The sequence below is a fragment of the Clinocottus analis genome, unplaced genomic scaffold (assembly GCF_023055335.1).
Source record: "Clinocottus analis isolate CAN_PGR_092001 unplaced genomic scaffold, fCliAna1.0.p SCAF_8, whole genome shotgun sequence".
Taxonomy (NCBI): domain Eukaryota; kingdom Metazoa; phylum Chordata; class Actinopteri; order Perciformes; family Cottidae; genus Clinocottus; species Clinocottus analis.
Window position 1 is genome coordinate 12,336,159 of NW_027176240.1, and position 27,944 is coordinate 12,364,102.

Genomic DNA, 27,944 nt, shown 5'->3' on the forward strand with positions numbered 1-27,944 from the left:
TGCACACAAAGCTGGATAAATGGAACTACGTTCTCATGGCTCAGCTTTCTCAAGTGTACAAAATTCCAGACTCCTCTCCCCCCAAAACAATGCTCTATTGTTAAGAGGGTCTACTCAGTGGCCGACGGGCCTACCTATCCAAACCTCCTTCTGAAACAAAGGAGAGTTTATATGCGTGTGTGCAGGTGTGGGAACAAAGAGGCGGCAAGAGGTAGATGTAGAATGTTGAGCTCCCGGTTGATGTAAGGGGTCAGCCCAATCCTCGACCCTAATGTGACCGACCAGCTCTTTCCTTCTTCTGAGGATTCCTTTGTTCGTTTTTAGGTATTAGCTTAGATCATCAGGAGCGGAAAAATTTAACAGCAGCCATCCACAAAAGGCGAGGCTATCCGTAGTCCTTCACCAGAGTATTGTGTACTTTATTTTCCTTCTCTCCCACTCTCACGTTACCTTTAGTTGTGGTTGAAAGCCTTTTGGAAAAAGGATGAATGTCCATAACTAAATAAACGGACCCAGGTGTATCTTAGGTGTCAGCCACGGGAGAAAACTGGTTAAATTATCTTCAAAATAAAAAAATGTGCTTCCTTGCTTTTCTCCTGTAGCCTTGGAAACGCAGTACTCATCTTTGTGCCCCTCACTTTGCTGCAACAACAATAGATGACTCATGGTGCTGGTGTCCCGAAGTGACTTTCTATCAGTCTTCTGATTTTTTTAAATATGAATATTTGGCATTGATATGTGTTTTACAAGTGTTTTATAATAAATATTAATAAATACCACAAGCAGTTGCTGCACTCTTGTTCTCATCCTTTGTGTCATCATGGCCTACATGGTTTTATAGAAGTGATCAGTTCAGACTTCATTCAGTGTTTTTTTTTTTCTTCCTCTTGCCTTTTCTATAGCATAAAACTGTTGCCAGACATCCATTTTGCTAACAACATTGTATTTTCAAAATAATACAAGGCTGATGACAAGGCCCACACTGATGCATCATTTCTACATTATTAGTGATCCAAAAACAGAAGAGCTCAAGCAAAATAATTATAGTGTTAACAAGCATGACAGTAACAATAAGGGAAGAAAATGTAACTTATTTATAATAGCATCGAGACAGCAATAGGAAACACAGACTTTCCATATTATTTTAAGGGGCTTACATCACAACAGAAACAATATTTGTACTCAATGTGACATGGGGTGATCTGTTCATCCCACAGTTTGTCAAATATTTACCCACATAAATCATCAAACATTGTACAACATATTTTGACGATTTTGCAGATGTGCTTATAAATGTCCTTGTCAAGAGGAACATTACAATTTTTTTTCGAGTTTAACTGTGGTATCAATCTTTTCATTTAACAAGAGACGGATCTCCCAAAAGGTTGAACCATCCCTTATATAAATTGATGGAGCATCTTTCTCGGTCCTTTAGTAGCTGGTATTGGATCACACAAATACATGGATTATTGTCAATAAACTGCATAAATGTGATCTTGCCTTATTTTGTAAATGTAGGCACTCCAGAGAGGAATTAGATTGGATTAGGGTAGTTTGGACTTCAATAATAAGGATACAAATTATAAATGCAACAGATTATAGAAGATTATAGTTATAGAATAACCCGTATACCTCTAATATAGCAGATACCGATCACAATGAACATGTATTCCTCATACAGCACCATGTTAGCCACTAAAACTATCATCATATTCAATGATGGTTTTCATTGCAGGCTAGAAAGATAATCTGTGTGCACTCTAAAGGACACATGTAACAAAAAAGACATTTGAAAAGCCTATTTTCCAACCTTTATCTATACTTGCTTTCCCAGCATTACAGTTCTTTTAAATGTTTGCTTAAAAAAGAGACTTTACTTACTGTAGAGGATGGTGCCCTGTGTAGATCTTATTTTCACCGTCAAGTAGAGAATAACAGTGGTGTCCTTGACAGTAGCAGGGAGATTATTACTGGTGCCAGAAGGCTGGAGAAGAGATGAAACGGGCAGCAGCTCCAAATAAGATGTGCCATCGAATGAGGGTATATATACCATAGTATCTGCAAAGAAAAAAATAAATATATTTTGATAAAATGCATTTAAATAAAGAGAGAAAGGCAAGTGGAATCCTAATATTCCTTATAAAAACATTTGCAGCTAAAAATGTGATGTAATTAGGCTTGGTAGGACATATCGAGTAAAAGCAACACCCCACCGTGCTTTTTTCTGTTAGTCAACAGAACAGAAAGAATTGTCTGGCGTGTACTCTCGCAGCACTGATAGTCTGCTTGTGAGCAGAGTCAGCAGGGCCCTGTCAGTTATTTCCCACTGGATGAAAAGGGGTATAACTTGAATGAGAGGTGGTGGCGGTACACGCTCAGGTCATCAACTTCATCAACAGGTCATCTGCTGGCTTTTACAAAAAGGACACTGTACACCTTCAAGGATGTCTTGCTGCTCAGATGCAAGGCAGTCCATTCAAAACAGGCCACCCCAGCCGCAACTCAGGGGATTTTACCTCCAGAGTCGAGCTCTCAAAGAAAATTAGAACTCCTAACGTATACTAAGTGTAGGATTAAACAAACTGTTTTGTTGTTGTCACATAAATATAATATATCCTTTTGTAGCTCTTGTTTTGATTTGTGTTGGTGCTTTAATGTTTGATGTAAGCAGACCTGTGAATGACTGAAAGCTTTAACAACAGAGAGTAAAATGCAATTTAAAGAACAGAGACATTTGATGAAGATGTAACATTCAGTGAGCAATGGTCTTAAAGTTGAAGGCTTAACAGCGGCAATGGCAGAGAAAAACACATGTTCATTCAGTGTCAAAGATTATTCAGTAATGTGGCATTTGTACAAACTCAAATTTGGAAACTGTCTCAAAGTGTTGCTCAAGATTACAAAATTGAATGCACACTTTAGTGCTCATTTGTATGTTATAAGCTACTATTGCATATTCAAAGAAGAGGAGACTCCGTGGCTGTTGTTGGACCGCTTGTGCCAGACACTACTGGTGGACAGTGATGCCATACATGTATTCATAGAAACAGGGATAACGTAATTGTTGCATATCAGTGTTTTATGTCAATAGCTTTTCGTGCAAATGGCCTTAACGAGACCAGGAAAGGAGCAGAGATCTATGATCTGTGAAAGTATCCGCAGGGTCAGACAATAAGATCTGCTCAGGGTCTGCAGGTCAGCCAGATGGGGAATTGGTGCCGTTTACTAAACAGTCATCAGACCAACACCTGAGAACCAATTCTCCTAAATGGTCATAATCCTGTTATCTTCGCGTGTGTGCCCAGACAGTTTCAGACTCTTGCTCTTTTCTCAGCCAATCAGAGTGGAGGACTCTTTAGAGTTGCGCAAAGAGTTAAGTGGAGCAGACATGAAAGCCAATACTTCAAATTACAAAGAGAAAATAAAAACAGCGTTTCTTTTGTTGTGGGAGGAGCTTTTTTGGGGGGCGGATAATAATGAATCAATTCTGTTATGTTTGTTGGCAATTTCTGAGAAAGGCAGATTGAGCTGGCTCACTTTTAAAGGCATCAGCAATTATAGCAAAAAGAGCTGGCAGTGTGTTGGCAAAGCAGTAAGCCGACAACTCCTCATCAGGTCCCATTAATGTCAAACACAAACGCAGCAAATGCTCACGACCCTAAAAAGGTATTTTGTGATTGCTTTAAAAAAATGTAAAAAAAACATTCACCTCACTACATATAAATGATTTTTTCTGGTCCTGATCTATGAAAACATTACCTGCACCAAAGACCAGTTCAATTTGGTTATTATTTAATTTTCATAAAAAAGTACACACATCAAATTTAATCACAGTCAATTAAATACGTCCTCTTCTATTTTGGCTGTTGTAAATACACAAATAATTGTTGTTCTGACATTAAATTAACACGGTCATGGTAAAAATATCAAGGAGATCATTTAGAACCTCCTTTTTTTTGACAAAGAAAGATTTTTTAAATAACTTAGATCCAAAATATAATTTCACAATATAATGTCACTCTAAATGAAAACAAAAATACACATTCTTATTTGGATTGATGTCGTGGTTGGATAAAAGTTGCTGAAAGATATAAATGGGACAAAACTGCTCTCAACTTTCAAATATCCGAGAAGTAAGGACAGAAGGTAATGAGCCGTAAAAGGAGGTCATGATCAATGCAGACCAAGTCTGAATAATTTCCTGCCTCACTAGTTTCCCTCTTTTTTGTCCCCTGCCATACCTTACAGCCATTTACGCCGTAGCTAATTTTTGTGATCACTTAGCTTTCAATTGAATGCTTACATACTTGACAGAATGTCTTTGGCAAGGTCTATGACCCACTGTGTCTTCTTCGGAGAGACAATTTATCATAGCTTAAAACTCTGCCATGCCCAGATGAACTAGCTTTATCTTGACAAAACCTGTCTTATGGTTGGCTACTTGATATCAGATACTCACTCAACCACCTGGCACTGGCCTGGATTACAGTCCAGTCCACCAGAGGTGCAGCCCAAGGGTCCAAACAGAAGGTAGCACGACTCACAACTCACACATGTCAAGCTTCTATATTTACATAAAGTACTAACTAAATCTGACTACGAAAGGAAATCTGAAAGCTGCTTTGGATTGACAGTCTCCGTGTGCTAAAAATAAAATAACTGCGATTTAGCCGATGTAGGGATACAATAGATGTGTGCAGGCATTCTGTGTGTAATACTGTCTGAGAAACCTTGTCAATCTGTCTTTCAGAAATACATTCTACAGTATGATACCTGACACTTCAGCAGGGACTTAAATGCTTTGTTGCACATGAAAATGTTAATATTACCAATTCTTGTGATGGTCTAAACTGAGTAGTGAATATAAAATCTATTTGTCACAAATTCAAAGTGAAGTGATGGAGGAAGTAATCAGATCCTTTACCACAACATACGGTAGTACAAAGCCATTTTTACTTAAAGCGGCTTTAATTGATTTCTTTACAATCTATCAAATGCCAATGTGAAAGTCCTCCATAGTGCTAAACTAGAGGGAATTATCCCCTAATTCTGCAGCTCCCCTTAGCTTTAATGAGCTTCAACGTGTTTCCTTTTACTTTTTAGCTGTCCGGCTTTCACCATCTCAAAGAATCGTTTTTTTTGTAAACTGCAGGCAGCTATTTTCCGCAAAAAGCTCTAATAACCCACTTTACGCTACCTGCTCAGCACCAAACTGCAGACAGTTAGAGACTAGCAGGTCAACAAAGCCGAACATTTAGCAGTTAGAGACATATTTTTCCCTCAGGAGTTGGTAGAGATCAAAACTTGAGGGAAGAAAGAGCTGAAATTGGACTTATATTGGACAATTTAATGCTAAAGTTCACTATAATAACTTAAAAGGTGATGATGTGTCGCATATACTTTGTGCTGCTGCCCCCAAGCGGCCAATAAATCCCATAATACAAATGTAATCATAATGTAGAACAGCGTCAACAATGAATATACCCACCAGTATAATATCTAATCATTTATTTTTGTTGCATTAAGCAGTGATTAAATGTTCAACAATGAAGGTGAAGCTAATTCTAACTGATTCATATACCGCATGGTCGTATAAACTATAGCAGTATATTATACTTTAAAATAAAACATTGTTTGTTTCGGAAAACATGTAATCTACAGCTACAATGACTGCAGCAGACACATCCTTTTAGGTTCTTATCAGGACAACCTACTATTAGGCTACTCTAGAACATGTGGAATTCACATTAATTACATTTAGAGCAGAATAGATCTTGAACAATAACATAGGAGGCAGCAGAGACTCATGTGCATCTTCATGTTTCTCTCGCTTACATACTGTACCCCATGTCAGCATTTCATCTGGGACACAAACAAGACCACATCATTAGTCACCGGGTTGGTTGACACATCTATGATTAACTTGGAGTGGGGGCTTTATTCGTCTCTTATGTCTATTCTTAATTCAATAAGATGTGAGGACAAGATTGTCACCCGGCAATGTTGACACATTTACAGACTTTGTCAGCATGTAAACAGCCTCTGGACTGCTATTAGAACTAGTATTGCAAAGCACATCGCTGGATGAGTGCTCATATGAGATTGCACTCCGTTAACCTGAGAGACTGAAATGCTTTTGAGGAGGAGAAATTCTTCAAACTCAGCAGAAATTACTCTAAAAGGCCACTGCTGGTATTTAAAAGGAAAAGTTTTATGAGTGTGACAAGTTAAAGGATAAGCAGGAACTTACTTTATGGTCATGGAAGGAAAAAACTGGGGGTTTCAGGATATATTAGAAAATGTTTTAATTAAATATATATATATATGTATAAGTAATATATATATATATATATATATATATATATATATATATATATATATATATAGGAAGTAATATATATATATATATATATATATATATATATAATTATAATTATAATTATATATATATATATATATATAATTATAATTATAATTATATATGTATATATATATATATATATATATATATATATATATATATATATATATATATATATATATATATATATAAATAAATAAAAGAAAGACGCCGTTAGCAAGGTGTTTGTCATGCGTGCCGCTCCTCACTTTTATTGCGCTATGGGGTTTCAGAGACCCTCTGACTTGCGCGTGCGTTAGACTCCTTGGTCTGTGTTTCAAGACCGGAGCCGGCGTGCCACCTTCAGCCTGAGTCTTTCCAAGTCGACCTAGAGTTGGTCACGGCGCACTACAGTGGAGGAAATGCACACGACGAGGGCCACTACATCAAGGGGAGAGCACAACCCGTCGGGTCTACAACAATGCATGTTGTCCAAATCTATCAACAAAACCGCCACACTGTCTCTACACAGTGCAGACATGACATTGCAGCACAGCTGCGCCGGTGACAACCTCTCCCCGCGCCAAGTAGAGGCCGCGGGGAAAAGCACTAGCACCCCCACGTGCAGCAGTAACAACAGCGCTGTGGCTAGTTTATGATAAAATACGAGTGCATATGTAAAAAAAAAACAACTGGAATATAATCTAGGGTGACCAGACGTCCTCTTTTTCCCGGACATGTCCTCTTTTCGAGACCTAAAAAATGCGTCCGGCAGGGATTCCAAAAACGTCTGGAATTTTGCCTCGTTGGATATTTGTGTTTCTCTGAGTCTTTCACAAACTAGTTATTACGCCCTTACAAGTTGTGGAAACGGTATCTCCCTTATGTTCCACCTTCTTGCGCGAGCTTTAACTGTAGAGAGAACTGTCATTGGTCGACCGATCTTAGGGTTGCCAGATGCACGATAATTATCCTCCAAATACGACCATTTTGAGCCATTGGTACAATACTTTGCCATTTCCAATCTGGCAACACTGAGCACCTTGTCACCTCCACTCGCGACGAATACCCTGTTACGCTCTGAAGAAACTATTTCGGCATAAAAAATTAGCGCATCAATAATTAACAGGAATTTCAGCGACAAACCTTTTTTTGGGTAGCATAGAACAACTCTTTCTTTTTCATCAGCTAAAGATCGCGTGGATGCACGACTGTGGAGCGGGATGAAACAATAAAGAGGTTCACTTTATGGCCTATAGTTGCATTGTTTACAACAGCAAACAGGCCAAAGCATATTTAATATCCGGCTTAGCAAAGCAGCATCGCTGTCATGTAAGCAGCACATAGCTTTCTCCCGTGGGAAAAAACAAATGGAGATTGAAGTCCTTAAAATAGCATCATTTTGTGTTATAGTGCCTCGAGAGACAAATCACATTTTAGTAGATTACTTAAACACCTGTAAATTAGCATTTTTAGAACACATGGCAGAGGTGTCAAATAAGGGTGTCAGACGCACACAGGCTGCTCCAGCCATGTTAATGACTGTAAATGTTAGCTTCAAGCGCTACTCTGTCAGATCTCCATGTATTCTGTAAAAACAACATTATGCCATCAGCCAAAATCCCATTCAGGGGTTGTAAAGGTGAAGATGAATCAGGTTTTTATAGTTGAAACTCTCTGAAATGCAGTGGTGAGCAGAGTCGTCCTTCAATCAGAGGATCAACGGTTCAATTCCCCGGCTCTGCTAGTCCATGTTGATGTGTCCTTGGGCAAGACAGTTAACCCAAACATTTCTCCCTCAGCTACTGTGTGTGAATGTTAGTTAGTCCTGATGGGCAGGTGGCTCCTCCCATCAGTGTATTATGGGGTGTGAATTGGTGAATGATGTAATGTAGTGTTGAAGCGCTTTGCCTGGTCGGAAGACTAGAAAAGGGTTTTACCTGTCCATCTTTTTCTTCACCTGTATGCCTACAAACTCGATTCATCTAGACTAGTAAGGATTTTTATGCTTTTTAGCCTGGTCGTGGTAACCCACAGAGTATGGGAATTGGATGGATATGCTAATGATTGCACATTATATCAGAGCAGAAAAACAAACCTTAATCTATTCATTACACTTTTGCTTGTGGGTTTTAGATTAGTTACATACTGGAGCTAGACTGCCATCAGTTGTGAGCAGCTCGACTTGCCTTATCAAGCTTACATACAATTAATTTCATCCTCTACTGTTACTAATGTTGTCACTGACAACAGCAACATACAAGATGCTGTTTTCTAAACTGCCAGAGTGAATAGAGGAGGGCAGGAGAGGTAGAACGGGGCATCAACAGCCACGTTGTAAGTGCACTGAGAGGAAATCTGTAAAGAAAAAGCAGCATACTATGTGAGTCTCGTCTCCTCGGTATAAGTGTCGGGGCGGTTGGTACAAAACAAATATTTTTGGTGGGGACAGGGGCGAGAACTGAGGGGTGATGTTTATTCTGCAGGGAAATCTTGGGCTTGCCAACACTACGTAGCTAAATGTTAAGCGAGCGCTGCAAGGTCGTGTTCTCATTCTCAATGAGCGCTGGAGGTGAACATGGACACACGGCGATGGTTAAAGCTGCTTATATGGATCTTTCATTTCATTATTCATATCCTGAATAATTCACATCGCTCAAAATTCCTAATGCAGCTCACTCTATTTTCCCTTCATAGTCAAACCTGTTAGCCAAAGAGGCCCAGCAATCAGCATATATTAAACAATACAATTTGTTGGCCAGCTCTTCATGATAAAACTATGGAGGTCACAGTACAGTAGTCGGGTTTCAAGTTTTTTTTTACTGCTGCCGTTTGTGTGTGCGTGTGTCTGTGTGTATATGTATATATCAGTGGCGGGCAGTAAGGGCCTTCTAAGCCTTCTCTGAAGGCCTAAACAGAATCACAAAGTTATAACTATTTCATAATTTAATAAAAAAATAACTACAAGTTATAGCTTTTTTTATAATGTAATAATTTTTCACAAATACACTACATTTTTTATAATTATTCGTCCCTATTAGCTTATTTTTTCATGTCACAGCTGCCTTCATCTGTTCCTCTGCTCCTTCAGGCCTCTTGTATGGCTTCTTGGGACCTGTTTCACAGATTTTTTTTATCCAATCACATTTCACCTGTCTTCCTCTACGTATGAGTAGCCTGGTTAAAATGTATAAAGCCATTAATTAACTTTATACAAAAGCAATAAGTTCTTTTCATGTCTTCTGTTCAGTTTTTCTTCCTCAGTGAGAAAGGTCCAGTCTCTGTTGACTTGAACAAGTGCACTGACGTCTGGTTGAATGAGGTGCAGATATGAAGGACAGCTGACAGTTATCGGCGGCGGCTCTGTGCATGCGCGATTAATGTTCAATTCGGGGACGTGGAGCTTGTAGCGCGAGCTGCCGGTGACCGCTAGTGAAGCTTTGAGACGCGACTCGCTCGCGCGGTGCTCGTTAAGGACAGAAACTACAGAACAATACGTGCTTTCGTGTCTGGCTCAAGTCGGCAAATAGTCCAGTAATGCTACGGAAGCACGAGGGTGGAAGTAAACTATCGCCTTCAAAGTAAAAGCCCCCCAATTTTTTTTTTTTTTTAAATAAAAAAATGCAGTTAACGCATGATCAAATAATTAACACCGTTAATTGATTGAAAAGTTAATGCGATATTAACACATTAACTTGCCCAGCCCTAATATATATATATATATATATATATATATATATATATATATATATATATATATATATATATATATACACACACACACACACACACACACACAGACACACTTTATGATAATTGAGGCTCTGTCTAAAGCCTACCTTTCTCACAAGTGGTGCCAGTGAAATGAAGCGGGCAGTGGCAGGAGGGCAGAGCTCCCCCAGGCAGCTGCAGCTGATGGCATGTTCCTCCATTACGGCAAAGACCGTCGTGGCAGACTTGAGGTTCCTTCAAAGCATGTTTGGTTGTTTGTGTGGGAGCTGCCACTGTTGTTGTTGTGTTCACTGTGTCGGAGGTGGTTGATTGAGTTGTCCAATTTGAAGAACTTGTTGTTGAGGCTTCAATGGCATGCAGCGTATTTCTGTAAAATTGTGCAAAAGTTGTAGTTGTTTAAGTGAGTGAAAATCCAATTTAGCATTAGATGTATTTGCTTTTAAGCCTAAATATATAAACTAGATTCATGTGCAGCAAAAATGACCCATTAAATAAAATTTACAAAGTGGACAGATTTTAGATCACAATCCCAGCACAAAAGGAAAGTTTTATGTTTAACAGTGCGGTCAGATTTTCATAACTGCATCAGATCAAACCAAACCAAACCAAATTTGACTACTGGTGCTTGTACTTAATTATCAAAAAAATATTAACAAACATGTGAGTAAATGTGTTGGGGTGATTTTTCATGAACTAAAAACTATGTTTTGCTATGTTTTGCTAAAAATTGATACTTGAAAATTAAATCAAAAGAAGAGATCATGACGAAGACATGGATTTATTTTACTTTACCTGCATTGGCCTATGTTGCTGCTGGCGATGGCATCAGATGTATGAAAGCTCCTCAGTTTATTAATTTCAATGATTTCAATGCAGCCATTATAGTTGTGAAAAGGTTTCGCTCTCTAAGGGAAAACCACAAAATTATATTGAAAGCATATATGTGTTTAATTTATGATTTCTGTAGCAAGCTGAGAAAGCATACAGTAGGAGCCGTATATATTACCTGATTGGGGAGATATTGTTGTGGCAGACCACCTGCGAAGACGTGGTTTGTTCTTATTATGTTTCCCGACCAGTAATTACTTGCTGTACTTTTGATTTTCTCATGACCAGAAAGTGTGAGCTCTGCCTCACAGGGGGTCAAGTGTTGTCTGAAAAAAACAATGAACATTTCATGTCAAACTGTCAGAAAGCACAGCTTTTTGTAGTAACTGAAAAGCAAAACAATAACTTAACTGTAATTTGGTGCTAGAAGATGTAGATTGTACATGAGGTCTTTCAGTTATCTCCATGTCGAAACCTATCTTATCTAACTTATGCATTTAGACATAACAATACCACTAAAGACATCTAAAAAATGTCCATGTATATTCTGGCAATTCAAAAAAGAACAATGTTCGTGGCCTTGATAAGGCATGAAAAGCTTCCCTGTCAAGAAATAAAGTTTAGCCAACATTGTGATGATAAAAACAAAAGCATTTTCAAATTCGAAGATCAGGACAATAACCTCTGAGAAGAAGTTCTGCTTCAGAGACAAACAACTTCCTGTTGCAAAAACCATGGAATTTAAAAACAGTGGTTTGAGAAGTAGGTTGAAATACAGAATACTGAGCTTTAATAACTATGGTAAATGCATACACAATTGTTTTGTTTGAAAAATTAATTGATCCCAGGATTTTTTAGGTGCGACTGCTGTCCTCCATTTTGTTTTCTTTGGGCATTTACTGTTTTGGACACACCCCACAGCCATTCATCGATTTCAAAAAACAATTCTCCACTTTGAAACAACAGGGGAGAGCCGATAATTACCTAAGTGCAGATTCTGGACTAACCATCTGCAGCTTGAGGGTACTCGGGCCATGAATGCTCAGTCTCCTCTCCAGTGTCTCCCGATACCCCGTGTTCCCTGAGTGGAAGTTAGGAGGTCCACAAAGCAATCTAGCCTGATTTGTTAAGCCTGTGCTTTGCAGGCTGTTGCATATGCTGGCTAAACACTCGGGGCACTAACTCGGAGCTGCATAAGTCCTTCCTCTAGAGCCGGCGTGGAGAAGCGGTTAATTTAGAAGCAGTCTGCCAGATCGGCCTGGCCAGCAGCCAGAGGGCACTGTGCTCACTGTCCTTGAGAAGTCAGCCCCACCGGGTTTCTATTTAACATATTGAAAAGCGTCTTTGACGGGAAGATATATTAAAAGTCTATAATGAGTTAGGCGGTGACGTTGAGGATGGCCATGGTGTTGTAGCTCTGGGTCAAATCAGACAAAGATGGACGAACTCGGCCATCAGACAATTACAAAGAATTTGCTTTGTGACACCAGGAACCATTTTTCCACACTCCCAACCCTCTGGTTATGACAGCTCTCTTTCTTGCAATGTCTCCAAGGAGTTGGTACAGAACATTATGATTGATTCATACTGCTGTTGTATTTTTACTGCAGAAGAAAAAACAGGGGTGGAGCCTTGCAGCCCCTTAAACATGATAGGCCTCTCGAGTTGCACTTGCATATTTAGGGCAGTGCAGCTTTTTGCCAAGAAACATGAGGCAACCTTCCCACTCAGCTTTGTTTCCATGGGAGATCATTTGTTCACCTTTGCCACAGTATGTTCATAATCACCTCCAGTCCCTATTTGTTGTTCTCTTTTAAAATGTCATCTTTAAAAACCCTTCATACATCATTCATGTGTTTCTCAGTTTATCAATTACAATGGTTTAGGTCAGTCGAACAAAACGGAATACTGTTTTACAAAATAGGATCTTTGCTAAAACAGAAATTATCAAATGGCTTATTTGTAACAATAAATAAAGTTTCCATAATCTCTCCTAAAATGCAAAGTAAACTGCTTTGATATTAGTTGAAAATAATCCACTTTGTTCCAGCTTCCAGCTCATACATAATAAAGTTTGTGATTTGAAACTGAACCACATCTTTTTCATGTCAGAGAATAATGGAGAGGGCTGGCAGCAACATCGCGAATGGGCTTAGGAACAATATAACTAAAGGGGCCAGAGCCTCACTTTAAATCATTTAAACATTGATTTTGTGCTTGGCTCTTGCTTGTTAATCTTTTCGTAATGAAAAACTGCAAATGAAGACTTTAGAACAGCCAATAAAACATGGTCAGTGATCACTAATGCATTTTAATAGGCACATTCTGACGTTTGTTTCAGTTCTTTAAAATGTAAGCCCATTTGCTCATTCGTTATAACAGCTACATTCCCTGTCTGCTGATTCCTGCCAATTATATATCTTACCCCGGTATTAGTCTTAAAAATAAAATAAAAAGCCTGCCACACTTGAAATGAGTGGATGACTAAGGATCAAGTTAGTAGCACCTCAGGTGCTAACACTATTTAATGAAAATTTGTATTTTACTTAGACCCGCTGTAAGTAGCTTATTGTGAGACTGCCTATTTTTTTCTCATTAGAAAATATATATTCTAGCCTGAAGCAGATACATAACACACTGCATCTGGGTTGATGTCTTTGTTAAAACAACCTGTAAATTTAAAGCTGCAACATCAAATTATAACTCATCTCTTCTGATGTAATGCGTTGATGCATTGTAGCAGCAGATCTTGACCCCACATTCACACTCAGATTCAAAAGGTTAATTAAATATAACAAAGAACGTACCTGATATTAACAATGTGAACCTTGCCATCACTAACATGAATTAATGCACTGATCCGAGCAACCTCTTCCTCTTCGTTACAGCAAAAGGCATACTGAAACACAGAGTTTAGAGATGTTTTTTTCCATGCTCTTGCTACATCAACTGAATTAATTAGCTGTGAGATATCTGTCTTTCACGGGCAAACACAAACATTGATGCAGTGACTACAAAACTAGCATATATCCATGCATACTAACTTTATAAGTTGAGTTGTTACCTGCAAGATTCCATCCAGGATGAAGAGTTTCATGAAAAATAAGTCCCCGCTGGCAGGTCCTTGGTCCACATAAAGTATAGTTCCCTGGGTCACTTGAGTCTGAAATCTCACAGTAATGTTGTTGAGTGCGCTGAGGTCAATACCCTCAAATTCCATGTATGAATTTCCAAAGTACTGAATGTAGCTTGAATCTGGGAAATACAAAAAAAAATAGAAAGCAGAAACAAGGTAAATTGAGTAATACAAAAGCAAGACAGCTAATGCATCTTAATTGTCAATTTTGCTGAGACTCTCTATTAAACTCTCAAGGAAGAACTTTTCACTCGCTTCCGCCGCAGGGAGGTCAGTGCACAGGGTGAGATACGCAACAGCAAACTCAGAATTATTAAACATTCAGAGTCTGGCTGAGGACACCTCAGCAGGGCAGAAGCTCGTTGCCATTGAGGCTAAAAGATGGACTTTTGTGGTTTTGTTTATGCGGTCGCACACACTTGATTGTGATATTTTTGTTGTTTTCCTCTACTGTATTTATGACTCCAGAATAAATAAAAAAAAAAGTCTTTGCCAGGATAATTCTTCTAACTTTCTGTAAAAACTAGTGTTTGAAAAATAGTTTTGATGGGCGAGAAAAAAAGTTTGGTAAGGATAATGTTTCTACGTTTTCTCTTCATTTGTCTGAGAAAACGCTTGAAAAACAGTTTCAGCAGGTGAAAAAAGATTTTGTAAAGATAATCATTAAAACGTCCTGTAAATATTTGTAACTGTTTTCCTCATTTTTTTAACAGGGACACTTGATTTGCTGTGTGCCCACCTAATACACAGTTTAGTAGGTACTTTCCCAAAATGGTTTAATTATTTAAAGCATTCATGATAATTAATGCTGCAAATAACAAAGAAACTTATTATAAATCAACACTGATACTGTGTGAACAAAATGTGTGAAATGTTTACTGTGTTTATAATTAGGAGCCCACAAACATGAGAAATGTTCAGTTTTAAAATCAATATTGATTTCATACAGTATATCAGACATCTAGCTACAGAGGTTGTTTTGTCCCAAATGCAATTAATGTGGGGGACAAAGTACTTTAAACAAGAATATAAGAGTGTAGACTGTTCACAATGGGTAGGATTGTAATGACTGACTATACAAATGAGAAACCTTTGTTCTGTTGATGCTGTGTTTCCAGCTGATGAACATGTTTTATGTTTGTGTTTTCCTGGGTGAGAGCAAAAACAATGTTTCTGCATCGGCCAGACAATTAAGTTTATTATTTTCCATTGTAATTGTTGCATTCTCACTTTGGGATGTCTGTTTTGTGGACTCCAGGAAGAATTGCTGCCGTAATACTGTAACTAGTGGGGATAATTATAAACTAAACCCACCAATAAAGATCCACAAATTAAATAAGACTGTAAAAGTGGGACTTTTGTACACTTAATACTTAATAGCATGATTTTGTGCATTTAATGATAGCGAGCAGAACAGAAAAAGCACTTTGGATTAATTTGTTAGCAATTTAAATGAATATGGCTATTACAATTTAATTGAATTTTATTCAGTTTCATTCATATAACCCAAAATCATATATATATATATATATATATATATATATATATATATATATATATATATATATATATATATATATATATATATATATATATACACACACACACACACACACACACACACACACACACACACACACACATACATACATACATAACCTTCCTGTCCTGGGACCTCACATTGGATTAGGAAAAACTCCCCAAATAAAGAGAGTAAAAGGGGGAAAACCCGAGGGAGAGCAACAGAGAAGGATCCCTTTGCCGGATGGACAGCAGCAATAAATGTCATGTGACCAGAATGAATAATACAACAGAGTTATAGCACATTCAATAAATTAATATACATGTGGTATTATATATAATTGGATTATATTTGTTGAATTAAATTGTTTTAAGAGAAAACTAGACTTTCTACAGCCTGTTGTCAGGCATTCCTATTGGCTGCTCGACAAACACAAGACAAGAACGCATCACTCAAAGGCATAGTTACTGACTTAATAAATAAATAAATAAAACAAAGCTTACACAATTTACACAACAGTTAGTTCCCACTTCCATTGAGGTTTGTTGTTCGGCTCGGTTTGTCCTTGAGTCTTCAACATGTACATCTTTTGAATGTCGTTATCATTGCGAAATAGGGCCTTTGTGATGCATTCATGTGGTTTCTTATTAATTTAGATATCTGACTCGTACAATTTAAATTAATCTGAACCATCATGTTAACGTGTTGCTAAATCAGTAAAATGTACATGAATCTGAACCCTTAGGTTAACGTGTTGCTAAAGCAATAAAATACAACACATCTCTGTTGTAGTGTTCATGTTTTTTTTTCCAAATTCACGACTTAAAGCTCATGAACAAAAACAAATTCCAAACTCACAGAAGGTGATCATCCGAGGAGCACATGAATGCACCATTGTCTGCGATCGCCCATTGTTACTTTCTTACAAATCACTTTGAAATTGTAGCAGTGGCAGTGTGTCTGTGCCCTGTGGGTTTTAATCCTGACTCGCTGCCTATCAAAACCTTTTTTTTTTTCCTACTGCTGGTAAACTCAACTTCTGCTGCAGTTGTTGTGGGTTTATGTAGTTGTTTACCGCTAAACTCTCCCAAGTAAAATATACGTTGTGATTCATTTTATTTAGTTTTATGACAACCCCGGTTGGGGTAGTATAAGAACTGCTACAACTTTGACCCCTGGTTAAACTGTCAACCAAACAAAGCATCACAACATAGTAAAATATTAAATAAACCACATCTAATTTTATATAATACCAGATCAATCTAAATTGCCAAGATCTAAATGTATCTAAAGTGATTATTCTGTTGTGTATTAATCTTATTCCCTTCGTATCCAAATATCCCACTCTTCTGCTGTTATTTCTTTTATGTCTTTATTGATAACACTAGTTTAGTTTATTCGGCTCCCGTTACCTAAAGTAATTTAGCAGCTATCCTTCCTGGGGTTCACGAAACAGACTTCCCATATTATCAATGCAACCATTACAACTTACATATCGTTGTCATCTATGTGTGCTCCGGTTGCCCCAATTTGGTCACACAGTATCAGTGATGACAGCGACTCTCCTTGATTTCACATGTTGAATAAGTTCCTTTGTTTTTACAGTATTAATTAACATTGAGCTGGACGTACACAATTTTCTTTTCCAGCTAACGATAGAAACTGATGTTACAAAAACGTGCTAACACGCGCAAGTTTTAGTGTATGGAGTTAAAACACATCAAGAAAAATCATGAATGTTTTTAGTCCTGTTTAGATCCCTTTATAAAAGATTGAGCCTAACAACAACAACAACAAAAATATTATTTTGTTTTCATAGATGAATTCCATCTGGCAAAACCTTTTTTATTACACAAACCGTTTAAAAAAAAATAGATCATCTCGTTGTTAATAAGTCTTAAATACAAGAAAAGAAAACAACTTTCATACATTCATTTTGTATGAGACTTAAATGTGAACTGTACTTATCAAAAACCCTGGCAACATAGATGGCAGACAAATGCACAGCGCAGACCATTTAGTGTGGGAAGCCAAAAGTTGATAATTATTTTGAAAGCAGAAAAAAGGCTTTAAAGGCTGTTGGTATCATCACAGTTTTTTTTTTCTTCTTTTGCTCACTTTACAGGCGTACTGTAAATAGTCTTATTTGCCAAAAAGCTGTGAAGCATGCAAATGGCTCTATAGTAGGCGGGAGGGGAATCGTGGCTGAAATGAAAGTATTCATACAAGTTTATTACATGCCTCATTTTATAGAGGAATAACATGGCTTATATTATCCATGAGAATGGGCAATCATGGGATATTCCAGTAAAAGTTCCACTGCCTGCGAGCTTATTGGGGGTAGTGACGCAGACAAACTTAAAAGACTGACATAGCCTGCAATTGGAGGCAAGCATTAGGGGCGCTCATGCTCAATATATTTCTCATTTGAAGGAAGTAGTTCATTTCATTGCAGAAAAGTCAAACCGGAGAGAGCCTGTTAAAATGAAAAGCATTCCTGGATGCACCTGTCTCATGCTCTATCTGTTCTTATCTGAAAAAAAGAAAAATCATTACACTAGAGAAATCAGCAAAGCTTCTTTTAAGTTGTTGCCATGATTAATTGGGCAGCTGCAAGTGAGACCTTTATCAATATTTGTTAGGCGTCAAGTCCCAATGAGTTAGACCCTCTTTGATCTGACAGCAGGCCCCTCAGGGCATGAGGCAAACAAGATAACCTAAATGCCCCCATTTTCTCTGGAGAGTAACATGACCAATAACCTGAGGGAAATCCCCTCACACAAAAATGTGAGAATTATTATGAGCAGACCGACTGTGATCTGTGCATTAATGAGGATAAATGCACACAGCAACGATGCTGTGCTGTCTTTTGCTTGACTCCTGACAATGTGGTTTACCAATGCTGATGATGGAAAATTACCCCTCAGAGACAAAGCTATTCATTCATTTTAAAGCCTTGTTTGGTCTGATGTAGACTTTGTTGCAGTCTGAGACTGCTGCCAGGAGGCAGTATCATACCTCATTAGCAGTTGGCTTCTGTCTCTCCTTCACTGGGCTCCTGTTTTTGTTCAGCTGAAGTACATTCTCACAACCGTTGTTTCATCTACTACATGTCTCAAGTAACTAGTTTGGCAAAAATCTTAATTCTAAATGTGTTCAATTCAAACTGCATACTATTTTTGTTTTCACTTTTTATCTTGTCTTGAGCAATATCAGTATTTTCTGTATTACTGTTGATATTAGAACAGGATGCGCTATTATAACGCTGACTGAGGAGTTTGTCACTGCTGGACTCAGTTCAAAAGCTTTTCTAGTTCCAATAGAGGAAAAAGGTCTCACTGGAAATATTCCTCAATATAACTCTTTCATTTCAGATTCAATTAGGGTCTTAATACATGTCCATAAATGATGTGAGAACATTGATATTACTCATATTTAATGTTACTTGGAAAGGTGGAGCACAATGTTGGAGAATAGACTGTATGAGAATGTCAGACAGGTTAAAAGCACAAGATATTCCTCTAGAAAAATATAATAGGAGCAGTACGAGCTTAAGATCAATTAATAAGAGGATAGACTTTGGGCGGCGAGATTTAATTGATATAAACTTAATGACCCATTAATTTAAAAAAAAAAAAAAGCAAGACATAAGTCTTGTTTCATCCCTGATTTATTTTGTGAGGTAATAGACTGACTGATTGAACTTGTCACAGGGCTGAAATAAAATACTGGTGATGACCCAGCCTGGACCTCTTGCAATATCAGAGCCCTGCAGGAAGGCAAAAGGTCATTCTCTACTGCATGAAAACCAGCTTATATTCAAGTTGTGATGTAAGAAGATTTGGTTGAAAATTATTATACCACTGACATACACAGCAGGATAAACTCCTGCATTTAATATGGCCATTGAAAAATATATTGTAAAATATTATCGTTGTTGTCTGGTTTGGAAAAACAACTGATGAAGTTACTCCAACGCACTGCACTGAGAGTTACTGTGCACGAGCACACAGGCCATAAACTGCAGCTAAAATGACACATTTAGAAACTGCTGTTTTTATCTCAAGGAGCCTTTTTTTTACCATAATTATTCTTCACTGCGCACATCATGCAGACGTCATCATGACTCACGAGAGAAGCTGAGTCACTAAATATATCAAAGTGGTTACAGGCATACTATTTGGGCACTGCCAACTTAATCCTAAACAATAATGCTGACATGTATTAGTGCAAGACAGAACACATGCATGCATCTTAAACTGAAGGACAACCAGGCGAGTGCCCCGAGACAGGTGCTGCATGTTTTAAAGGACCTTCTGGCTAACCTCTTACTCATCAAGTTGATTTTGAAGAGCTTAAGTATTTTCATTTCTGCTCCACGTGGCAGCAACAGATAACAGCTTCACCTGTGCTGTGGCGATCACTCCAAGGAAAGTCAACCAAATCGTGGCTTAGCTGCAGTAAGCCTCCCTCCACCAGCACTGTCCTCTCTAGATACCCATCTGCTCTCATATTGTAGAGCTAAAGTACTGTGGAGCTCAGCATTGGATGTATAGTGACAGAAAAAAAAAACTTTGTACCAAAGACAATCATTTCAATCTGGGGAATAAACTCAACTTTATTTTTTGTAGCTACTAGTTTTGCTGAACTGAATACATTTTTTTCTCCATCAAAATTAAGAAATGAAAAGAAGAAAAAAACGACCAACTGAGCAAATGAATACTCAGATGTTAACAAGAATTGGTATCCTACTGTTAGTGTACCTATTAGCCCCTCTATGTAAAAACTCCAATTGACTTGCTGTATTTCAAAGGTTGTGGAGCAGTCTTAGGTTTAAAGGAGCACTGTCTGAGTCTATTTCAAGCAGCACCAAGGGCACTGCATGCTTTTAGATGGTGACCTAGTTAGATAAACTCATGTTTCTGGGTCCCCGTGCTTTAAAACTTATTTACTCGGCTTATGCACGTATATGTAGAAGAGTAAAGAGATGTTTCGGTGTGTAGCTGCTTGGGTTTGTGTTTCTTTACCAGTGTCTTAACCCTCTCTAAACCATTGCAATATGCACTGGTTGAGAGCTGGATCAGGTGCAGCGGGGAGGACTCCATTATGTTTGGCCCGAAGTGATTTTCAGAGTGTCTCACTGAATTGGTTCAAGCTCGTCTGTGTTCAATAGGTCTGTTTTACAGCTCTGTGAACAGTTTCAAAGGTAGACAGACCTCATCTGTCAAGGAGTAACAATCTGCCCAGGGCTGCAAATTCCTCCCCTCACATAGATGACTGAATCCAATACCAATAATGTATAACATATTGTGTTCCGTGTCTTTGTTTGAGTGTTAAAGGATATAGCGACAAATAATGATTGGACTTACCACTTTCTAAAATTATTGTTCTTAAACTGAAATAGAAAATGCACTTGAGTGGCCAATACAAAACAGGATTTTAACAGGATTTTCTGTCACCACAGCTGCACAAACTACAACAATCTCTCAATCAAACCTAATAACTCATCGCACACTATGTCCCAAAGGCTCTAGAATCACATTTGGAGAACCAGCTCAGTGGGAGTCTCCTCTCAACGTGAAACTGGCAAACCTTGTGCAGCAAAAATGTTCGGTGGAAAGGAAAAGGGAAGGAGAGCTTTATAATTTGCCACAAAAATAAAGGAAATCCCTGGACAACCAGCAGTACAAATTGATTGGTGTAATGACTTATCTGTTTATTATTCTAAATAATTTCGTTTCACTGTCTTGCACACATAATGTGAAGGGAAATAATAGTGTTGTAATGAGGGTTATGACTTGATTGAGAAATGTTATTTTTCATTGATACACTGCCACATTTCTGCAATGAGTCTGTTCTATAGAATATGAATATAATTCATAATCATATTCATTTCCTTAAAAAATGTACTCAAACAGTAAAGTTAACATCAAAAGTATGTATAAGCATCCTGAACACACAGACAAGTTCAAACATAAGAAACTAATTTGGACTGATGCAAAATTGGAACTTCTTAAACATATTCGGCCTTTGAAGTTGTCTTTTACAATTAGTAGGAACTGAACTAAACTGCATTTACGTCTGCTTAAAAGAGAGCACAAGCATACTGCAGCATACTGTATCTACTCAGTAGTGGAAGAAGTACTTTGATCCTGTACCTAAGTAAATATAGCAACACAAAAATACTCCATTACAAATAAAAGCCCTGCATTTAAAACCATACAACTGTTTACATTTGATCTAATCAAATATACAACAATATAAATAAAGTATAATAAGTAAAAGTACTCAATCCACAGAAAAATGCCCCTTATGAGTGGTACATTAATTAGTGGGATGTAGAAATGTTGAAGCAGCACTTTACTGCAAGGTGGAGCTGCTGCTAGTTTATCTACTTTAGAAACAGTTAGTTTAGTCCGGTTCATAAACTGCAGGGTTCAGGCACCGTCAAAAAAGGTCACAATTAAAATATGAGGGCTCATTAGATGATAAATGGGTTAGGAAAGATGTAAAAACTAATTTCTGTAGCCAAAATAAGCATTCATTTTTCTGACTTTTCTCTTTCTGCTTTTTATGTGAAATATTGGACAATTGTATCTCAATAAGTCTGAAGGATTTTATTTCGATGACTCCACGTGAGGGGAAATGTCTCTTTGATGAGGCTGCTAATAAAATGTTAAAAAAGGTGGAAAGAGTGAAAAGCCAAAAGGTTTGTAACCACTGGTTAACGCTTTAGGAATGTATTGTATAAGCTTATTTGTTTCTATTTAAAACATCTAATCTGAAGCGCAAGTACTTATGATAGCTATCAGATACATTTATGAAGTAATAAAGTATGAAATGGAGCATAACATGAATGTACCCGACTACATGTACCTGCAGATTTCTCCGCTGCTGCTGTTGTGTTGAGTGTTGCCGTCGGCACCCTGGGTGTGGAGCCGTGAGTGGTATTCTTGACTGCAGTCGTCAAGGGAACAGCATCCATAACAGGAGGCAGGCAGCTGACCTTGTTGATGCCATCTACACAGGAAAATGCTTCTGGACACGGATTCAACAGGCAGTCGTCATAGTTGTGCTCACAGTTCCTCCCCTGTGTATGGAAAATAAACAGCCCTCAGATGTGTCCTGTGACTCTACCATGAGATGTTCAATGCAACATAATGTTTGAATACTTAAGTTTGCATTAAGTAGGGAACATGAGATTATGTAACAAACAAATAGAAATAGTAAAACCATGTGACGCAAGATAGTGTCTGATTACTGACAAGTCAAATATTTTTATGTGCAATGTTAACATTTGGAATATGTAATGTGTTATCCAAAGTAACGTTATGGGGTGTAAATTGTTTATAGTATTAGTTGTAAAAGTGTCATATGTTATGCTATTTCCATGAGACAGACTTACCTGTTTTACAATTGGAATAAATACATGATGATCTAGTAAATTGTGCAGCGAGGACTCAGGAGTTAAGGGGGCAGAAGGGTAGAGGTTAATAAAGAGAAGAAAACAAGAAAAAAGACAGGTCTTTGGGGAATAAGGTGGGGAGCCTCACCACAAATCCAGGACGACAGAAACAGGTGTAGCCATGTCCCGGATCATTCTGAATGCATATTCCCTGGTTGCAGGGCTGTGGAAGGCACTCATTAATGTCATCCTCACAGTGAAGGCCTGTCCAACCTGCCAGGAACAAAAGCCCACAGAGTGCCTTGGTGAGCCCAGGCTCTCCCACTTCCACCCTCTGAAGTGAATATCAATCAGATTCTCCTACATTGATTTGCTTCTTTTTGGGTTTACACACACACACACACACACACACACACACACACACACACACACACACACACACACACACACACACACACACACACAAAGACAAGAAAAGGCTTTCACTAAAGAGTAAGATGCCACATACATTTTAATGAGCCCCCACCGCCTTTTTATCACTGTCTTTTTTAGTACTGTATGTCTACAAATTTCCCCCTGGAGAGTAGAAGATGACTTTTGAAGCGGCTTTGAAGCACATATGTTATGTAGGCAATATGGCAACCTTTAGTGATACTTCATGTGGCCTATTTCAATCCAATATGGGCATTCTTTAAGTATTAACATGGTTTACATATTGTAAACTGTCCTCTAACACATCTCGTGCACTTCAAAAAATGCCATGCCATCTAGGCTGTGTCTTAGAAATCTTGCTCTTGAGCCACAAAGGTTTCCTTTAACGGTGTTAAAAAGGGGGAGAAATGTGCTTTGGTTGCCTCATTTCTGAGTAAATTGAGAAACTCACAGGATGTCTGCGTGACTCACCTGACCTGCAGTGGCAGACGTAGCTATTAATAAGATCTTGGCAAATGGCACCGTTGTGGCAAGGAGCTGAGCAACATTCGTTAGCATCCACTTCACAGAAATCCCCCATGAAACCTGGTGGACAGCTAAGAAAACATATCATACTTTCAGACTGCGAGGCTGTCTTGCCGCGCTGTCACTTCCTTTTTGTGGGTCTGACACACCGCGTCTGTTAAAACTGTTTGTTTTCATTATTTATCAAAACAACTTTTTCTAGCCAGTTGTTGCTTCTCATTTCAGAGTACATTATTTAAAAACAGACACATCTGGAATCTGAAGAGAAACAGCAGTGGAATCAGTAAAGCAGATGATAAACTAAAGAGTGGGTTGAATTAAAATGAAACTAAGGAACTACTTTTAATTAACATTTCATTTTCACGGTCTATATACTATTATTATGATGGGTCTGTGGGGACTTGAAAGTATCTGCATTATTTGAGAATAATCTGCATACTTTACACCTACAGAGTAATCAGATATTTTCTGTTCAATGTACGATATCCAAAAAACTCAAGTCCGTTTCTCTCCTGAGAAAGAAATAGCAATGCATTAGTCCAGTTTGCACATTGCCAGATAAATATTCATAATGAATCCAACAACAAATCCACAAATAAACAATGACGGACCCATGACAAAGTACTGTGGAGTTCTGGCACAGGGTATTTTCATCCCACCTGAATAAAGTTCAGAGGAAACACTGTTCAGCGTAGATACCAGATAATTTTGCAAAAGGACTGCTCTCAAACAAAATGCCCCGGTTGTTTTGTCCATGGCTGGACTCCATGAATAAAGCCCACTATGCGTTTCATATGAAATCCTTTTTTTTTTTTTTTTTTTTACAAAATCGAGTTGTAACTAAGCAAAAAAAAAGAAGAAAAAAAGTCACTGCTGAAAAACTCAAGCTAAGTTTACAGAACACAAACTTGAAATAAGAAATCGCAGTTAAAGGAAAGGTAAACATAAGGGACTGATTCAGCAGTGCATAAAATCCACAGGTACCCAAAGTGGGAATGTTTATGTGTGGTAATGATTTTCTGTCATGGACTTGGTGATTTGAAGAGGATGAGCTGCACCTTGAGCAAAGAGAGGTACAACTCGATTCTGCAGATGTCATCCCCACTGGCTTTAAGTTTTGTAGATGAGAAGTCATTTTCCAGATGGACAATGAGCCTGATCATGCATCACAGCTACCTGGGGCCAAAGGAAGACCGAGGTTTGCTGACTTGCATGGATTTCAATTCACAGTCACCAGACCGTGAATTTGCTGAACATATTTGGGAATATTTGACATTAGAAAAAGTGACACGAGCAGACTAATGTAAAGAAACAATGCAGATTCTCAGATGTACCACAGACAGGTTTTTGGAGGCTTCAATAAATGATAACAAACACCTGCTCTATTCATGAGACTAAAAATCCTGTTTGGGAATAGACTTCTGTTGTAAACTTAGATCATAACCGAGTATAATCGTATACCACATGAGGGAATGGACAAAGGATTTAATTCATAACCTCTTGACTGACCACCACAACAGAGAGAGAATGGACAGGTTTTGGACCTCTTTTACCAAACAAGTGTTAAAATGAATGTGCACCACTTCACTTATGCTCGGCAGATAAAACAACACTGTACTTCATGTACTGTAGTACACTCATTTTTTCAGGCCAGTAATCTGCGTGCTAGCCTGATCAAACCTCTCTACTGAAGAGGAAAACATATGTGCCATGTACCAAACATCTTCTCAAAATAACTTCAAATGTGATTTGAAGTCACAGTCTGCAGTGTAAATGCAGATTGCCTCTTTCAACAAAAACACAAGATGGGAACAGTTATCCTAACACTGGACATACATATAGCTATATCTGTATTTATGTTTTGTGGTACTGTGAATTTTGTCAAACTCCTTAATTGTCTGTAAAAAAAAATCCAAACCAAACATATTAACTGATTATTAAATATAAATAAGGCCTACAACAATATATACATAATTTAATTTATACACATACATACATAGCCCACAACCTTGTAAACATCGTAGGAATAATACTGCGCTCAGGCAGTCGGCAGTCCAGTGCATCAATATATAACACTGTGAAGTGCAGCAACCCGTTTGGGCTTGTGTTAGTCTGGGATACATTAAATCATGACACCGAGCATATAGCAGCACATCAGCAGAAGGTTAGACAATGTAATTAACTGTACAGCATCCAGGGAGCTGCTGTGTCAAATCAGCACACACTTACTGCATACGCCTTATATTCAGATACACTTCATCACTCAGGGGGGGGGACATGTCAGCAATTTAAAAGTAATAATTTACTGAACCAACCTGGGGGAGTGCTACTGTGTATGAAGGCGCAAATACACAGTAGCACCATCTTGGGAGACAAGATACATTATTAGTGAGAGAAAAGATACATTTATAGAATACTGAGGACAACTTGTGATACCTACAACTGCCCATGATTTGGATATTGACTGTTTCTTAACACGAGAACACTAACGTTGCAAATTTTCAACTGTACCTGATGAGAAATACTTCTCACCAAAATCCAACAAAACAAGACAAATTAAAGCACTCTCCTTTTATTTTACCCTATAGAACTTGTCAGAAAACGAAAAACAGGTATCATGGGGGAACCTAAGAAAAGGCTCAAAATCTGGTGAAAATTAGGGAATCGTCAAAGAAATATGATTAAAAATATAAATAATGGAAATATTAACTTTTTCTTTGGTTCATCCAACTTTAGTGTTTTAAGGTTAAGCCCCAACTTACACCTGTAAAGCATTCCAGTCTGTTCAGTTTACTGTCATACTGGTGGGACATTTTCACCCACAATATATTTCAGTATAAGTTCATTGAAGCAATAAAAGACGTAAGAGTGGTTGAACTCACCTGCATGTGAAGTTTGATCCCTCACCGTCGAGGCAGGAGGCTCCATTGAAACACAGTGAGACATTAAAAGTGGCTTCTTTGCAGACATCTATATCATTCTCACAAGTTTTACCCGCGTAGCCTTCCTGACAGAAGCATGCATATTTATCAATGAGATCCACACATGAGCCTCCATTCAAACAGGGACTGGAAGCACAGTCCTGGAAATGAAAAGACACTTCACCAATACATATTTTTGGCAGGTTTGACCATGACATGCACAATTTGATTAAAAAGAAAGAAAAAGTAACAACTTGGGTTGAGAATGAATTGTTAGTTAAAATGCAGACGACCAGATTATCCACTGAACTGAATACTCTGCTGCTTACATGGTAAGCAACTCAATGTTTTATCTCTAGAGTCCAGCACAAGCTGTGGTTTAAATCAATTAGGCATTAGACGAGGCAATTTCTTTTAATCAGGTATTTGTACAATGCGTACATGATCCCTGTAGTTCAATTGACTTATCTTGAACAAAAATCAATCATAGGTCACATAAAGATTAGCCACATAAAGATTCGAAAATTCTCTTGTCATTCCATTTAAACACCCAACAGATTCATTAATGACGGCCAACTCACGTCAATGTTTGTTTCACATCTGTTGCCAATCCATCCAGATTCACAAAGACAGGAGTATGAACTAACTCCATCTTTACAGCTGAGAAGAAGACCACAGATGGGGTTACAATTGATTCATCAACACTATTTATTTTGCTGTATAGTTAATGCAGAATCCTTAGAGTTATAATCTTTTGAATGAGTATTTCCACTTTAATGGAATTAATGACTCTAATTCAGAAAATATACAACAAGTGACATATGTCTCCACTCACTGCGCTGGCATGGAGTGTAATTAAAAATAATTCTATGCAATTTCCACACCGCATTTGCAGTCTTTCTATTCTAAATGACAGCAAAAACCTCTGTACCTCCCATGAAGACAAGGCGCTGACACGCATTCATCAATGTTGGTTTCACATTGGAGGCCGATGAAGCCATCAAGGCACGAGCAGCGGTATTGATCAGCTGCGTCAATACATTTGCCACCATTTCGGCACGGGTTTGAAACACACTCATCAATTTCAACTCCACACCGTGTCC

General features: G+C 38.0%; 1 protein-coding gene across 1 annotated transcript in view; it reads right to left on the reverse strand.

The window, feature by feature from the left end:
• eys (eyes shut homolog) overlaps positions 1 to 27,944 on the reverse strand; it is a 147,732-nt gene that overhangs the window by 44,483 nt on the left and 75,305 nt on the right. Inside the window, exons 28-39 of the mRNA XM_068567429.1 lie at positions 27,773 to 27,944; positions 27,423 to 27,501; positions 26,803 to 27,002; positions 23,867 to 23,991; positions 23,112 to 23,236; positions 22,435 to 22,648; positions 13,965 to 14,155; positions 13,708 to 13,799; positions 11,079 to 11,226; positions 10,865 to 10,977; positions 10,180 to 10,439; positions 1,882 to 2,058 (exon numbers count right to left, since the gene is read on the reverse strand). Of these exons, the coding sequence (XP_068423530.1) occupies positions 1,882 to 2,058; positions 10,180 to 10,439; positions 10,865 to 10,977; positions 11,079 to 11,226; positions 13,708 to 13,799; positions 13,965 to 14,155; positions 22,435 to 22,648; positions 23,112 to 23,236; positions 23,867 to 23,991; positions 26,803 to 27,002; positions 27,423 to 27,501; positions 27,773 to 27,944 (1,896 nt within the window). The remainder of the gene's footprint in view (positions 1 to 1,881; positions 2,059 to 10,179; positions 10,440 to 10,864; positions 10,978 to 11,078; positions 11,227 to 13,707; positions 13,800 to 13,964; positions 14,156 to 22,434; positions 22,649 to 23,111; positions 23,237 to 23,866; positions 23,992 to 26,802; positions 27,003 to 27,422; positions 27,502 to 27,772) is intronic.